The sequence below is a fragment of the Gordionus sp. m RMFG-2023 genome, chromosome 3 (assembly GCF_954871325.1).
Source record: "Gordionus sp. m RMFG-2023 chromosome 3, tfGorSpeb1-WG-v2, whole genome shotgun sequence".
In the NCBI taxonomy this organism is placed as follows: domain Eukaryota; kingdom Metazoa; phylum Nematomorpha; class Gordioida; order Chordodea; family Parachordodidae; genus Gordionus; species Gordionus sp. m RMFG-2023.
The window spans coordinates 42,824,989-42,841,038 of NC_088777.1; the positions used below are offsets into that span (position 1 = coordinate 42,824,989).

Here is a 16,050-nt window from a genome sequence, read left to right on the forward strand (position 1 = left end):
ATAAAAGTGATGGATGATTTTACTAATTAAAAATAATATATATTAATTAGTAATATCAATGTCAATGTATATAGAATATAAACATAGATGCAGCCAGGATTTACTAAATGGGAGGGAAATTATTAAAACCAAATAAAATCTTGATAAAAATTTTTATTTTATTTTACATTATCCGTTTTATTAACAAGGCATTCTCTATGTAAATCAAGAAAAATTAGACCATATAATCAAAAATTCGATTATTACTATTCAGTAGATAAAATTTATCATATTTCTTTACCTAAATGCTAGGCTGGATATTTAATTACAGTTCTCATCTCATCAGTAAGTTGTTCCTCTTTCGTATAAAATTGTCTTCAAAGATTAAATGTTTCTTTATCATAAAATAGTGTTATTAATTTGCTTGGTCGTAATATTTACGACACAATTTTGTGCTCAGGCCTACTCTTAGCACTAACCCGGGGTTCAGCTGACCCGGGGTTCAGGTGAATAATATTATTCCAAATAGTTCAAATAAAAAATATAAAACAGCAAAATACAATGGCAATTTCTGTAGGTAGTAAAGACCTGCAAGCAACTTAGCATAGGGTTAAAAAAATTTAATCGGGACCACTTTAGAGCTAAGAAATACCAAAAAAATAGGATTAAAATGAGTTATTATTTTATTTAGCCAAGCGATTATTTCAACCTATATCATCCTAGTTCAGAATTAGATACGAACTTTCTGATTGGATTTGTTTAATTTCGTCTCTATTTTATCACCACGTATTGATTTTTTTTCTAATTTTAGAAATGTATGTTAGACAAGTACATTTTATAACATTAGTGGCAAGATTGAGCTTGAATGGGATATTTAGAATTCTTTTGGATTAGTTTTATTTAAGGGGGGGGGGGGTTATAAACAAGCCTCTTTTTGTCATGCCTATTCTGAAGTCAAAATATATAAAATCTTCAATTTACACTTTATATAAAGTTTGTTTAATTGAGAATGGTTAAATACAAGCTAACTCGGCTCAATCTTCAGGCGCTTGCCGAAAAATATCCGTTAACATTGAGGCGTTTAAATTTATATTAATTTCTCCCAAATTTGAGCCTCTATCTTTTTAAGAATAACCCCGAAAAGCCAGAGTGATAGTTTTAGGATAAAACACTTGGTCTAGCCGATTTTTTAGCTGGATAAAAATATATTTGGTTTGAAGAAGTTTAAAATTAAAATTTTCGTTAAATTAAAATAAATTTTTTTTAAAAATAATATTTTTCTCAACATTTTCTTTCATGTTTTTAAATTCTCGACATTTTCTTTCATGTTTTTAAAAGTAAATGTAAAGAGGATTTGAGGCAAAATTTTTTTTACAATCATATTGGAATAATTTGTACCTGGCAACCCTGATCAGCACTCTTTTAAAATAATTAGCAACTAATTTTTTAAATAATTAGCACCATAACAATCTTAAGAAATTAAGCGTATTTTAAATTAATAGTATTTCCTTTTTCATTTCGTCGCAAGCAAAAAAATATGACACATATCTATTTATAATTATTTTATAAATTATTATTATATTAGCTGATCCTCTTATATAAAATAAAGGAACCTTATACATTAAATACCTTAAAGTTGTTTAAATCCATTATACAGGGATTGCCATCTTAAAAGGAGAGCACAAAATACGTAAGATTTCCACAATTCGAATATCATTAAAAAATCATTGCCGCTATTTTTACAATTCATTCAAACAAATTCCCATTTATACCGAGCATCTATTAAAAAATATAATTTTTCACAAAACTTATAATTTAAAAAATCAGCTGAATATCTATAAAATTATTTTTTTAAATCTCTAAATTTATTAGCTTTAATATTGTGCACCAATGATATTGCATAAAACCATGTTATAAAATAAACGAAATAATCTCTATAAAAAAATTTATATATAAATAATCAATATTTAATACATGTTAATTTTTTTTTATAGTTTTAATATTTAATGGAAGCCATGGCTTAGCAAGAATTTATATCTTTCAAATTGACAGATGATTTTCTTTTTTCATAATTCATTTTAAATAATATTTATAAGAAGTAAATATGGTTCCCGTTTCTAAATCGCTAAAACAAAAATCGCTAAAAATTGGGAATCTAGCTTATATCTACTAGAAAATTTTTTAAGTAAATTTGAAAAATTAATAATAATAGATGCTAGTGGAGTAAACACTTGTATTTAAATTGAAAATATTAAAAAAATCGCTAATAAATATATTCTCTTCAAATTTCAACTAATTAGGCACATGCATATTTTATTAATATTCTTTATATATATACCGATGAACAATATTTTCTTTTAGCTAGTAAATAAAATTACATGATGTCATTCTTTTAAACCTCCTTCATTAAAAGAATTTGATTCTTAAGGCAAAATTGTCCTCTTCAAAAATAAGGATATCTGGTATTCTTTTCTATAAATAATCACAAATTTCTTTTTATTCAAAAATAGGTTTATAAATATACATTTTATTAAAAAAATATAATTTCTATTATTTTCTAATATATTTCTATACAATACCATTGTGAACAAAATTATTTTATGCAAGAGTTTTTAAATTCTTTTATAGACATTTAATTGCATATTTAGTATTCAACCATTTAATTTGATAATATTTTCATTAACTAATTTTATTCTTTATTATTTTAATTTTTACATTATTTATTTTTTCTTTTTCCTTTTTTATTCTATTTATATCAGAGATCTGCAGATGTACCATTTGCATTTCACGGATGTTGTTTTCAAAAATTTTTTTGGCCCAGCCCGTCTTTAAAAAAAAAAATTTTCAGGCCCGGCCCGGATTTTTTTAAAATATATTTTATTTATTTTTGATTTTTATATCTAATAATGACGATTACAAATATTTGGTTTTAAAATATATAGCCCGGCCCGGATATTTTATTTAAAAATTTTTTAGCCCGGCCTGGGGCAGGCCTCTGATTATTATTAATAATATTATTAACTTTCATATAGCTTCTTGGTAATAGTGGTGGGGAGGGAAAATTACCCACACCCATCCTCTCCCCTCCATAGAGAAGTAAATTTTTAAAGTTCCTTTATTTTTGAATTACATTTTTATACATTGCAAAATATTTATATTTAGTTGAAAAACATTTTTATACATTGCAAAATATTTATATTTAGTTGAAAAACATTTTGAACATATTTTTTTATAATCATATTTATATATTCTAGGATTAAATTAATTTCAATTATAAATTCTATATTTTTTGGTTCTATTCTAAGAAGTGTAATTTTTGAAAATTAAAATAAAGCTTTTTGGTTTTTTATTGTAAAATTTTCGATTTTTATATTACTTACAAATTACATCATTGGCAAGAAATTAATTCCGGATATATATTTATTTTTAACATGCCTGCGTAAACAAGAGTAACTTTTTGAAAGTATTTGTATTCTTAGTCACGTTAATAGTGGTAGGAGAGGGGGGGGGGTGTTCTAACATCTTTTTATCACTCACTTTTTATTTGCCAAGCTTAATCTTTGATTTGTGTTTAGTAATTTTTAAATATTATTTTATTTATTTTGTATAGCCTTTGTCTTCGCTAGCAAATTAAAATGCGCATATTCGCTCATTCGCAAATTTTTGTAAAAATATAAACAACACGTTAATGACAATGTCTGCCAAAACAAAGGCATCGTGAGACCTAAAAGAGCGTTTTTGAAAAAAGCAAACTAGTTTGCGTTTTCATTAAAGTTTAAAATATCGAAATTTCGCCAAAATAGGGTTTGACATCTTGCCATCTTTTTGTGAAATCTCTAGGCGCGTGTATATTTAATATTAATTTAACTAAAAAATCAGCGAGGTCTTTAAAAAAGTCTAAATATACAGTAATATTAATTGATATGCTTCGTTAAATATTTGAAAAATCATTTTTAAAACATGTTAAAAATAAAGTAAATACAAGATTAGATCCAGTAATATTTTTAAATTAATCTAACATCGAATGGTGTACGTCTTTCATATTAGTTTCGATTCGCCATATGAAAATTTAATTGCGAACATAATATAAGTGTTAGATAAAATGACTTAAGAAGAAATATTATAAGATACTATACTTTAATATAAAATAATGATATAAAATTGTATTTCTTATTATAAGGTGTTGAAATTTTCTTTTATTTTTTTTAAATCCAATTTTCATATTTAATTAACATTAACGTTACAAAATTTTATCAAGAATATCAACAAAAAATTAATCATGAATTGTTTAGACTTCTTAAATTTTTGTTATATTACTGATAATTTTTCTTATTATTTCAATTATTATAAGTTTCAAACTTCTTTTTTTTTACAATTATAAATGAAATATGATTAATTTTAATCATATTAAATATAAATTTTAATTAACACTTATAAAAATTTTAATTTAGAATATAACATTAAAATCCAAATCATAAATAAAAAAAAATTAGATAAATAGACAAATTGATTTCATAATTTTTTAAATAAAATAGTTATTACTTTATCATTATAAAATGAAAATATAATTTATTATGAAAATTCAAATGTCTTCATTAACGTGTTTAGTTTGTGGCGATATTTCAAACGGAAGACATTACGGTATTTTTGCGTGCAATGGCTGCAGTGGTTTTTTCAAAAGAAGCATCCGAAAAAATTTGGCATACAAGTTATAAAAAAAAATTCAATTTCAATTTTTTTTTTTTGCTTTACGATACTAAAAAATAGTAAAATCTTTTGTAGATTTTATAAAAAACTTAAATTTGTTCTTTTTTTTAAATGGTTAAATCACGATTTAACCCAAGATTTTCTTAACCAAGCCACGAGGATTTACCAATAGATTGTCAAAATAACCATTTTGTCATCATTTGTCGAAATTTTGATACTTAGGTACACATTTTTTGGATAAAAACTTAATTATCCCTTTTATAAAAAAATATCTGCTAATTCGGGGTTTATAAGAACATTAGGGTGGTGGGCCAATCCATTTTTTTAAAAGAAATATGTTAAAAAGTTTTTATAAATTGTTTAATTATTAAATTCGATATTTATTATATCTAAGGCTGCGCTCTCGTTTGTCCTTTGAAAAGTGATTTTTTTTTAAATTAGTGAGTTAATCCCATCATGGTGGAGGTTACAAATTACATCAAAATTAAAGTGCTTTTAAAGACTAGATAATTTATTTTAGCAGCAAATGAATGACTTGATTCAAAAAAGTTGAAAAGAATAAGGTTACTAGAATATTTGAACTTTTTAATTCCATACCAGATAGATTGGAGTCATCCAGAGAATATTTGGATCGGCTTAAAAGCTGTGGTTCTGTGCTGAATATACGGAATATATTGTGGTACAATTCATGATTAGCTGTCATAATGAAAAACTTAAAGTAAGACTGAGAGGGAAATACGATGGATTTGAATTAAATAATCGCAATGTTTGATAATGGATCTCCAGTGACGTCCTTGCCAATCAAAGATTTTGAAAGGCTCACTAATTATGAAAACATTGAATTGAGTGGTTGTTCCAGAAAATCATTCTTAAGAAGGGGTAGCCATCACTTGGGAAAGTTATCAATTGTAAGGTCAAATATTTAAATGTTATGAAATATTTAAATTATTATGTATTGAATGGAGATTAGTCATCCTTATGTGGTTAGGATTGGGGATTAAAGTGTTTGATATAATAAAATATAATTTTGATATATACATTATTAATAAAAAAAATATAGGTGATATAATAAAATTTTTTTTAACAATCCTTTTACCATGTAAAAATAAAAAATATACCAATTTTTAAACCAAGTAAAGAAAGATGTTAATTCCTTCAATTTATACTATGGAATTATTTTCTGAAATTAGAATTAACCTCAATAATTTAATTAAAGAATATATTAGTGATTTTAATGATGAATTAGGAAGAGTTAAAAAATTTTAAAATAAACATTTTATTAAAAGGATGATTATGAGCCCAAATTTTTGGGGCCAGAAGAGTGCCATTTTAATTGGACGAAGAATTAGAAAGAATTCTTGAGCAATGGCACAAGCAGGATATTATAAGTCCTATTAGATTTTTGCAATTGGCTACTTAGTTTTGGTTTAAAAAAAAAGTTAATACTTTACGAGTTTGTGCTGATTTTAGACTTACAGTAAATCCTCAATTAGAAAGTTTGAATATCCTCTTCCAAGGATAAGTGACATTATTGCTAAGGTTGAAAATGGTAAATTATTTAAAAAGTAGACTTTTCTTCAGCTTATTTGCAAACCTGTCTCTAAAGAAACATCAAAATTTCATACGGTGCCTACAAACAAAGGTCGGCTTCAATTTAACAGGTTACCTTTTGGGCTGACAGTTTCAACTGCATATTACCAAAAAACTATACATGAAATATTTTCCATAAATGGGGCCATTTATTAGTTAGATGATTTATTCATTTTTGGTAAGGATGCTGAAGATCACTTTAGCAAATTGAAAAAGATTTTTAAAAGAATAATAGAATTTGGCTTAATAGGAAAATTTGGTAAAGATAACAATAAGTATTTGGGTTACTTAATAAGTAGTAATGGACACAGCCATAAAGAAAAAATTGACAGATTAGCATAATGACTGAACCTAAAGTTTAGAATGAGTTATTCTGGTCGGACTCATGAATTATTATTCTAGGTTTATCGAAGGTTTTTGGAAATTGGCATATAATTTATATGAAATTTAAAAAAGGGAAACTATTTTATTTGGGAATTAATGAAAGAGAAAGTTTTCACGAGACTAAAAGAAGATTGTGTTGAAAACATATGGCTGTGTCCTGATTTGTCTTACCTCTAACCATAAATCTATTTAGCCTTCTATATATCTTCCCCAGAATGAGGCTATTTAGATTTAATACAAACTTAAAACAAAACAGAATAGTGTGTCCTAGTTCAAATTCTGAATAGAATGGTCTAAACAAAGATGAGTTTTTTTAAAAATAAGACGAACTATGACAGGGCCTTATATGTCAGCACAATGTGTTTTTTCTGCAAATGCGTTCGCATTTTTATTAATTCTAAAAATCTAGATTTTTAGCGGAAATGTATTTTATGATGTTTAGAAAAACTACACTAGGATTTTTAGAAAATTTTATCATAATCTTTTATAGTTATTTTAATTTGCTTTTGTTTACAAATTATAAATGACTCAAACGTTGACCTCGAAATTTATAAAATTCGTAAAATAGGTGTTCTACAAGTGCTACGGTAAATTGAAATTTAATTTTTTTTTAAAAAAAAAACACAAAATTCATTTAAAGTTTAAGCAACACATTGATGAGAATAAAACATATTAGCTCTAAACATTTAGACTATATAAAATAAGGTAGAAGAAAAGAATAAAACATATTAGCTCTAAACATTTAGACTATATAAAATAAGGTAGAAGAAGAAAAAATAAGTATAGCTCCTCTGGAGTCAAAAAATTCAGCTTACCCATCGGTCTGCTATTTGTGGTCTCTTCCTTTTTTTTAATCAAATTTGAAATATCCTTTGTAAAACTAAAATTCGTATACTATATATTTTTTTAAAAAATCTAACTTCTACCTTTTACTTTTTATCTCTTTATTTGTTACAAGGTTTTCCTCAGCTTAATTTTTCCTTTAAAAATTTAGTAAATTGATGAGTTTAAAAAAAATGGCAAGGACGATATGAATAAGAATCGTGGTGCATAATCGAAATAAGTTGAATTTAAATGAAAAATATGGTGATCGATAGATTCTATAAAATAAACAAAATTGTTGAGTGGCGTGGCTGGATTATAATAGAATATGGCTCGGGATAGCCAAATTTTTTTAAAGAATGCCAAAAGAAACCTATAGATTTAAGAGGAAAAGCTATGAAACATTATACGTTGTTAAGTTCCAAGATACTGGAAAAAATATTGAGTTAAGTATAGTAAATAACAAGTAAATATCCTTCATAAAAATTAAATCGTTGCCACAAACTTAAGCGACAGGGGAAAATTGCTTATTTAGCCCAGCCCTTGGGCCGTGTCCTTAATTGTTTGAAATATATTGCAAAATAATAATTGTTACAATTTTTCATTTGCGTATTCTTAAAAATTGCAAGTAAGACTATTTATAATATTAATATTTATACTAATCATAGGTGTCACGTGAAAAATAATAATTGCACTATAGATAAATGCCACAGAAATCAATGTCAAGCTTGTCGTTTCCAAAAATGCCTCGATAAAGGCATGAACAGGAATGGTTTAATAAATTCTTATTTTAACTATTTATTTGTTCATTTCTCTTTAGAACTTCCCCAATTCTATAACTTTCACTTCCTGTTTTTAAATATCTCATGTCCTGCCTACTTTGCTTTATTTTATTATAGAATTTCATAATAACAACAATTTTATTGATTTATTGTTTTGTTTAAATATTAAATCGAATTAAAATATTTAAAGATATTACATGTTGTACTATCTAAAAATAAGAAATATACACTTTTGGAACTTTAATAAATGTAGAATTTTAACTTAAAAATTGCATTTTATTATTTATTTATTTTTCACATTCAAAATTATATATATTAATAATCTCATAAAAAAAATCTCCAACTCATTTCATAAAAAATCACACACTGAATAAAATATTACTTTTACAATAAAAACATATTATTAAAAGAATAATAATCTGAATGACATCTCTTGAAAATAAATAAACATTTTTATTTTTCTCTTTAATTCAACATTTGCAACAATGTTGTTGGAATAGCCGACTCGCCCCACCAAATCAACATGGCAAGCATAATAAAATCCTATGAAAACATAGATCTAAAAATAAATCCTCTGGAATACTGCCCACCCCCCAAACAGTAATGTTAAAATGATTTAAGGTTTAACAGTACTGAAAAAGAGTACCTCACAAATATAGGTTAACCCTTAGGCAGTGAACTCCTTCACTAAATTTTTACAGATACCTCAAGGGATTTGAAACAAATGCATGAGATTTTACTGAATTTCCCACCACTCAGGTCTTTTTTCTGCAAAAGAATTATCTTGTAATTCCAAAGATTTTTTACATCCTACGATTAACACGTAATTCAATATCCTGCCATCCTTGCTACCTACGACCATGAAACAAAATCTTGACCAAACAAATAGTCGTTAAGTTTGAAGAATTATCTTGGCTACAGCCCCCTACTCTCCGTCAGTGCCGTCATACCTTAACTTTTATGATGTGACTCAATCATCAACAAATTAATGACTCACCCAGCCCTCTACTCTTTCAGGCCATCGAGTTTTCTTTCCTAGTCGACTCTCCTTAATCTTATAGCAGAGAGATTGGAATTTACCCTTTTGAAAAGGTTATGAATTTGTTGAAGTCACGCCTTCAAGTAATCTTTTTACTACCTACAAACGATGAGCTACTTTATGCCATCGTACTCAGACTTAATAGAGAACGGGTTATAACATGCTTAGTTCACTTTGCGCCAGACATCTGCTGACTCATTGATCGTCATTCCCTGCATAATTCTATCGAACTACATCAGTTTTATATTCTCCGTTGATGGATAAGAATAACTATTTAAACTCATTTTAAGTAAATAACATATTTTCCTATGTAACCTTTAAAAAAATTTAACTAATACACAATATAAAAGCATATATATGCAACTAAAAAATATATGAAAATATTGGAAATAAAATACTATTAAAACAAAAATTTAACTAGCTAAAAAAGGAAAAATATTTAAAGTTGAAAAAATATGGTAGGGCTCAATGATTCATTGATGCTTTGAAGTTGAAAGTCGCCTACGAATGATCTCAATTTAGATCAAAAGATTTTAATATTTGATGAGCCTGAATGAGCTCAGAGTATCTGATACAATTGGAATGAGAGTGAGGTCGGCGAAATGAGCATATATTTGTTTTATTATTTCCAGTCCTATGAAGGAAATTACGATAGACTTTGCCGAACGATTAATGCAAATAAAGTCCCGAGATAAGGGTCACGTTATCAGGCCGTAACGAAGCTGACCGGAGGGCTAAAGTCGGGATGAAATATTTGCAGTTCTCATGGATCTAACTAATATTGCATATGCCAGAATATCAGAGGTGTTGTGGTATGAATTGCTAACATCGTTACTCGGAACTTCTAAATTTTCTTAAAAGCACGCCCTAAAATAGGCATCTATTTGAGTGTATTTTGAACACACGTAAATTAATAAACAAAAAAAATTGAAAGCCTAAAAATAATATTAGTTAGAGGTTCTCAATGAGGGAAAATATTTTGGAGGCAATGCGCCTAGATTCAACTCTTTATCCCCAAAATAATTTTTACTCCATAGTAGAGATTTGCAAAACCCAGCCGGTATTTATTTAAAAATACTATCGGCCAGGATTGGGTTGAGGCTATTTTTTTTTTCAAAATAAATCGGGCCGGGCCATACTTAAATTTTTAAATAAAATATCATTCAATTTTGTAAAATAAATTTGATATATAAAATTTTTGCAAGATACAACAAGGCGCCAATATTTTTTTTATTTGTTAGAATATTATTTTTATAATTTAAAAAAAAATTGATATTTTTTCGAATTTAAATAAATTAGGGCTGGTCCAGCAAATAGTTTTTATTATGGGTCGGTTTTGGGGTAAATAAAAAAATATTATTCGGAATATGGCCGAGTCGGATTTATATTTTTTTTCAGGCGTGCTTCAAAAATTGGGCCAGATACAGATCCCTACTCCCTAGACTTTGAAATATATGAAGAGAAATGGCTTCTACTATACCCATCCCTATGAAGACACTGTAGTAAAGTTAGGCAGGTCATGGTAATTATAAATTAAAATTCATAGCTTATCGGGACACATCAATGTAGAAAAAAGGAAGCATAGTTTTTTTTTTGAATCTATTATTTTTTTATTAATTTTTTAAAAAATGTAAATCATTTGGTTTTAATATTGAAAAAAAAAAGGTTCATGTTAGTTACTGCCAAGTCAACATAATAACAATTATAAACAACAACCCACTTTGCTAAACAACGACCTATTTTTTCAAATGCAATAAAATCATTTTAAAAATAATATATATTAAGTGATTGAATCACAATATCGTCTTTGATATTTTATATATCACCCCCTCTAGCACGGGGCCTTCTTAGTTGGCTTCAGGAAAAAATATGGTTCTTGCTGGATTCGTAAGCATAACTTAGGGATTAATAATAGATAAACTTACCGACTATGCCACAAACGCTTTTCAAAGCGATGATTTTTATAATATATATATATATTATAATTAGCAGCGTTGGTCCAAACAATAAATACCGAATATTATAATTAGCAGCCTTGGTCCAAACAATAAATACCGATTCGTTGCACTGCCATTGGTAGTAACTAACAATGGCCAAAAAATAACCACCTTTTTTAAAATTTAATTTTCTTCCTATATATCAATTATTTAAGATTATTTAATATTCGAGATTTACAATAAATTTAATATAGTTGGCATTTTGACTATGATAAAAGTTACTTAAAATTAATATATATCAATTTTTTTTTTGACTTGTTAGTCTAAAATTTGGTATTACTTTTATTCATTTAATCAAAGCTGTTCAGAAGGGGAGATTGAAATGGAAAAGGGCTATGTATTACAGACGATTAGATTTTTATAATAAAGTGGGCCTCTATCAGAGATTATTTCATAGGGCATATAGAATGACTCCAATACAAGATAATTATCTATGCTCGAACATGAAAAAGTGTGGAAAAAATGTCAACCATGATTTCTCAGGTAGAGATGAAAATCCCCCTTTTATTACCCTAATTTAAATTGTATTTATAAAATCCTAATTTACATAAAAATTTAGGTTTAATAATAGTAAGAAGTAAAATGATATTTTAATATCATGGTAATAAAATATACTATCTGCCAAAAAACAATTTTTCTAAATATTTCTATCCTTCATCCCGTTGCGTAAAATAATAATACATTTTCCGATTCCCTTTTAAAGGAACATTTTTTTTTTGAAATTTCGCTTCTAGAATAAATAGTGATGGCTAATTTTTGAAAATAAATATCCTTAAGAAAATTCAACTTATTTTTAAACAAACAAGAATATAATTTCATATTAATCTCCTTATATTAAAGAGGAATTATAGAGATATTTTGTATTTAATAATTTACTAGTTTTGTTAAAACCTGACTAAATTCACAAACAGTGCCGAAGCCTCGAGATTTTGTCTATAGAGGAAAAACTCATCTGCCATGTTTTTGGCTAAATCTCTAGAGTTAGGTAAGACATGTTTGGCTCTTGATTTAACCCTTTTTAAAAATCTCGTAGGTTTTTATAGTATTTTACATAGGGTTTCCTATCCAAAAAAAGGTCAATTATAAAAGGAAAAGGTCCGAACAAAAAATGAAAATTGTCAATCAAAAAAGCAAAAGTCTTAGGAAAAAGTCCTATTAAAAAAGGAAAAATGTTAATCAAAAAAGATTTTTTAACCTGTCAATTATTAGAGCTTTTATTGCACTATTAATGTTTTTTTCTTTCTTCATGATTTTATTTTTTAAAACAAAAAATAATTCTTTTTAAAATATATAATCATCAAATGGAATGAATGACAAAAAAACTGAAATTCTTTAGATTATAACATTTACCTCACTTTTACTTTTAATTATTCATAGATGAATGAATGTATACTATTAAAAATAACTAAAAAAAACTTTTTACTTGCTCAGTAGTATTGAATGCTTGTTGTATAAATATTAAATTTCAAAATAAGAATATCTTTATGATTATAATTCCTTAATCTACATATTGTTTGGTAGATATTATAGTTCATTTATTTAATTTTAAAATAGTACATTACTACACGATTAAGATAATTGAATAATGGTGGAATAATTTAATATGCAAAAAATATTAATAAAAAAAAATTTGATTGCCGAAAATAAAAAAAATTATGCGAAATTCTAAAAAAAATGCAAGAAAAAAATCATAAAAAGTCAAAAATTTTCTTGAGTAGGATGAAAAAAAAAGAAAAAGAATTGTTAAAAATGACATAAAATAGAGAAGCGAAGAAAAATGGCAGGTAAAATAAATATTATTTTTAAAAAGACAAAAAAAATGATCAAAAATAAAGAAAAAAAATTGTGAAAAGATAAGAAAAATAAAGATTAAAAAATACTTCAAGAAATCGCAAGTTAGAAATCAAATAAGAAGGTAAAATAAAAAAAAATAAAAATTTAAGAAAAATTGACAAGAGAATTGAAATTTTTAAAAAATACAATTTTCCTTTTTTGATTGACATTTTTTGATAGACCATTTCCCTTTTTTGGTAGGACCTTTTTCTTTTTTTGATTAACTTTTCCTTAATTTGTTTGACACTTTTCATTTTTTGAATGGAAAGCCCAGCATATACCACTAGATTGGGGATCATTCATTAAATGCAAAAGTGTCCATAAATGGCAATGGCTATAACAACTTTTTATGGTTTGCATGTCCATTAAATGAGATTAATGTATATTCATTATTTAGTGTTAAATATTGAATCGCTCTTGTATATATATATAAATCATTAGATTTTTTAACATTTTTATAATTTGCCGCTCTTATTTTAGCGATGAATCAACAACCATTGCCATTTTCAATCCAGGCATTATTAGAACAGCCAAACAAGAACTCTAATTATTGTAACGATTTTGAAATTAATCATGCCAATGCGAACTTTGCACACCACCTGAACAATAATTATTACATGTATTATTTTACATATAAGACGAGCAACTATCCCAACACTTATAACATAAATTTATAAAAAAAATTATTTTAAAAAAAGGATAAACCATGCGTTCTATTAATTTTGTTTGTTAGCTCCTCATATTTTGGCTTATTTCCGAGTTCATTCTTAATTTTATATCACTTTTAAAATGTTCTGCTTGTCATAATTGTTGCATTTTATTTTTTATATTATTAATGTTAGTATGCTAAATAAAATCTCACTAAACCTTAATAAATCTTTCTTTTTTTAATCGATTGCTTGCATGGAGATTCAGAGCAGATATTTTATATATCGGAAGTATCTGTAACGGGCGATATTTTTTAGTTTCAACTCCTATCCAAACATTAAATAAATTATTGCAAATTTAAAGAAATAATTAAGCCTACAAATTTCTAGACCGACAGAAATGTCTGATTTTTCCTTCTTCCTATTATTTTTCCTTCTTCCTATTATTTTTCCTTTCAAACTTTGAGGAGAAATTAAGTTGTTATAAATAATAGAAATTAAATTATTAGTTTCATAGAGATTGTATGAGATTTTTATGGCTTAAATTGATGATCAAAAAACACCTCGTTTCAAAAGTTGAGATTGAAAATAAATACTCCTCGTGGTGAAATTTTTTAAATATTTTTATATATTAATTTATATAAAAAATAAGCTATTCTGTTTTGCTTCATCACAAAATTTTTAACATTACCAGCACTTTTGGTCACTTTGGCCAAGAGGGTCTGGCCCTTCATAGTAATATAGGCATACAAATTAAGCTCCTTTCATCAAATTTGGGTATTATTTAAACTAGTGTCTAAATTCAAAAACTCGGGGGGTGGGGGGAGGGGGCTCGTGAGTCATTCTAATACATTTCCTCCTTGTTATTTTTTGTTTTAGTCCTCCATTTCCTTCTTATTTATTTTTAAAAAATGTTATATGCGGGGAGGGTACGGGGGGTATATCATCACTCCCCCCCCCCTCCTTTTTATTTTTAACCCCCTTCCAAATTTTTAAGAGGGTCTAAATTTCCCCATCAAAAAAATATTTATCGGATTCCTCTGTGGGCTTTTGCCAATGAACCATTTTTTATTGATTGATTCATATTTTTAAAAAAATAAAAATCATTATGATATTCCAAAAGATTTTAAAAATTCCTGTGTTAATACTTTATCCTCCATCATTGCAGAGTGATAATTGGGGTTTCATCTTACGAATTTGTTCATATATAATCGAACGAATTTAAGAGTAAATAATTTGTCAAATTTAATGTTCATAAATATTAAAAGGACTTAACGCGGGGCGAATGAAATCCTTTAAAAAAAACAGACCAAAGGAAATAAATAAATTTTCAAGCAATACACCACCGTTCTTATTCAAATTTGTACATATTTTACTCCTAAGATGATAAAGAATTTTCAACCAAAAAATTATTAAATAGAATTATGAATTAAATCATTTTTACTTTTTTATAAATTATTTTAGAGGATATCGATAACCTTTCCCAATAAGCATTGCCTAAGAGAGGCACCAAATATGGTTAAAAAAATAAAAAGGAGGGGAAGGGGTGATGGAAAACATATTTGTAATTTTAAAAAAATAAAATAAATGACATGAAACACGCTCTAAGTCAAATAGCCCGTCCTTTATATAGTGTTTTTCAAAACGTAAGAGAGGCTGATATTTTAGGGAGGGCACTGTCGATCATCTTTTGTCCGAAAAACATCAGTCCTCTTTTTTAAAAAATATAGCAGCTCAAATTTGAAAGAAACTAATAAATTAAAACGCTTTCATGTTAACGGATTTTCCTCGGCATACGCCTATAAATTGAGTAGAATTAGCCGATATTTAGCCATCATCCAACTATAAATTCTAAGTCTGTCCCTTCCTTGTATTTATAGATTAATACAAGCTTTTAAGATAAGTGAATAAAGGAAATTAAAATCGATATAAACATAAGATAAGAAAATTAAAAATAAATGAAAAGAAAAGAAAAAAAAGAACAATCAGAATTCATTTCTTAAAAATAAAAATGCTTAGTTTTAAACTATATTTTTATTATAGAAAAAACTATAATATACAGAGGCCAAAAACAAGAATATTTCATAATAATTATATAATTTTTTTTGAAAAAAAATACTCATAGAGGTAAGAAAAGGTAGATTGATAAGATATAAATAATTTCTATAGAAATTTGAAAATTTATATACAAAATTGTATAATAAATAATTTGAATTAAAAAAATATAAATAAAAAATAAGAAATAACCATTATAGTATAAAAAGGTACTT

At 26.4% G+C, this 16,050-nt stretch overlaps 1 protein-coding gene across 1 annotated transcript; it reads left to right on the forward strand.

Annotated features, from left to right (window-relative positions):
- Window positions 1-4,565: 4,565 nt before the first annotated feature.
- LOC135926994 (retinoic acid receptor RXR-alpha-B-like) lies at window positions 4,566-15,270 on the forward strand. The gene is made up of 6 exons (XM_065462928.1): window positions 4,566-4,687; window positions 8,151-8,254; window positions 11,601-11,783; window positions 13,614-13,752; window positions 14,433-14,557; window positions 15,245-15,270. The coding sequence occupies exons 1-6, from the start codon at window positions 4,566-4,568 to the stop codon at window positions 15,268-15,270; spliced, it is 699 nt and encodes a 232-aa protein (XP_065319000.1).
- The last annotated feature ends 780 nt before the right edge of the window (window positions 15,271-16,050 follow it).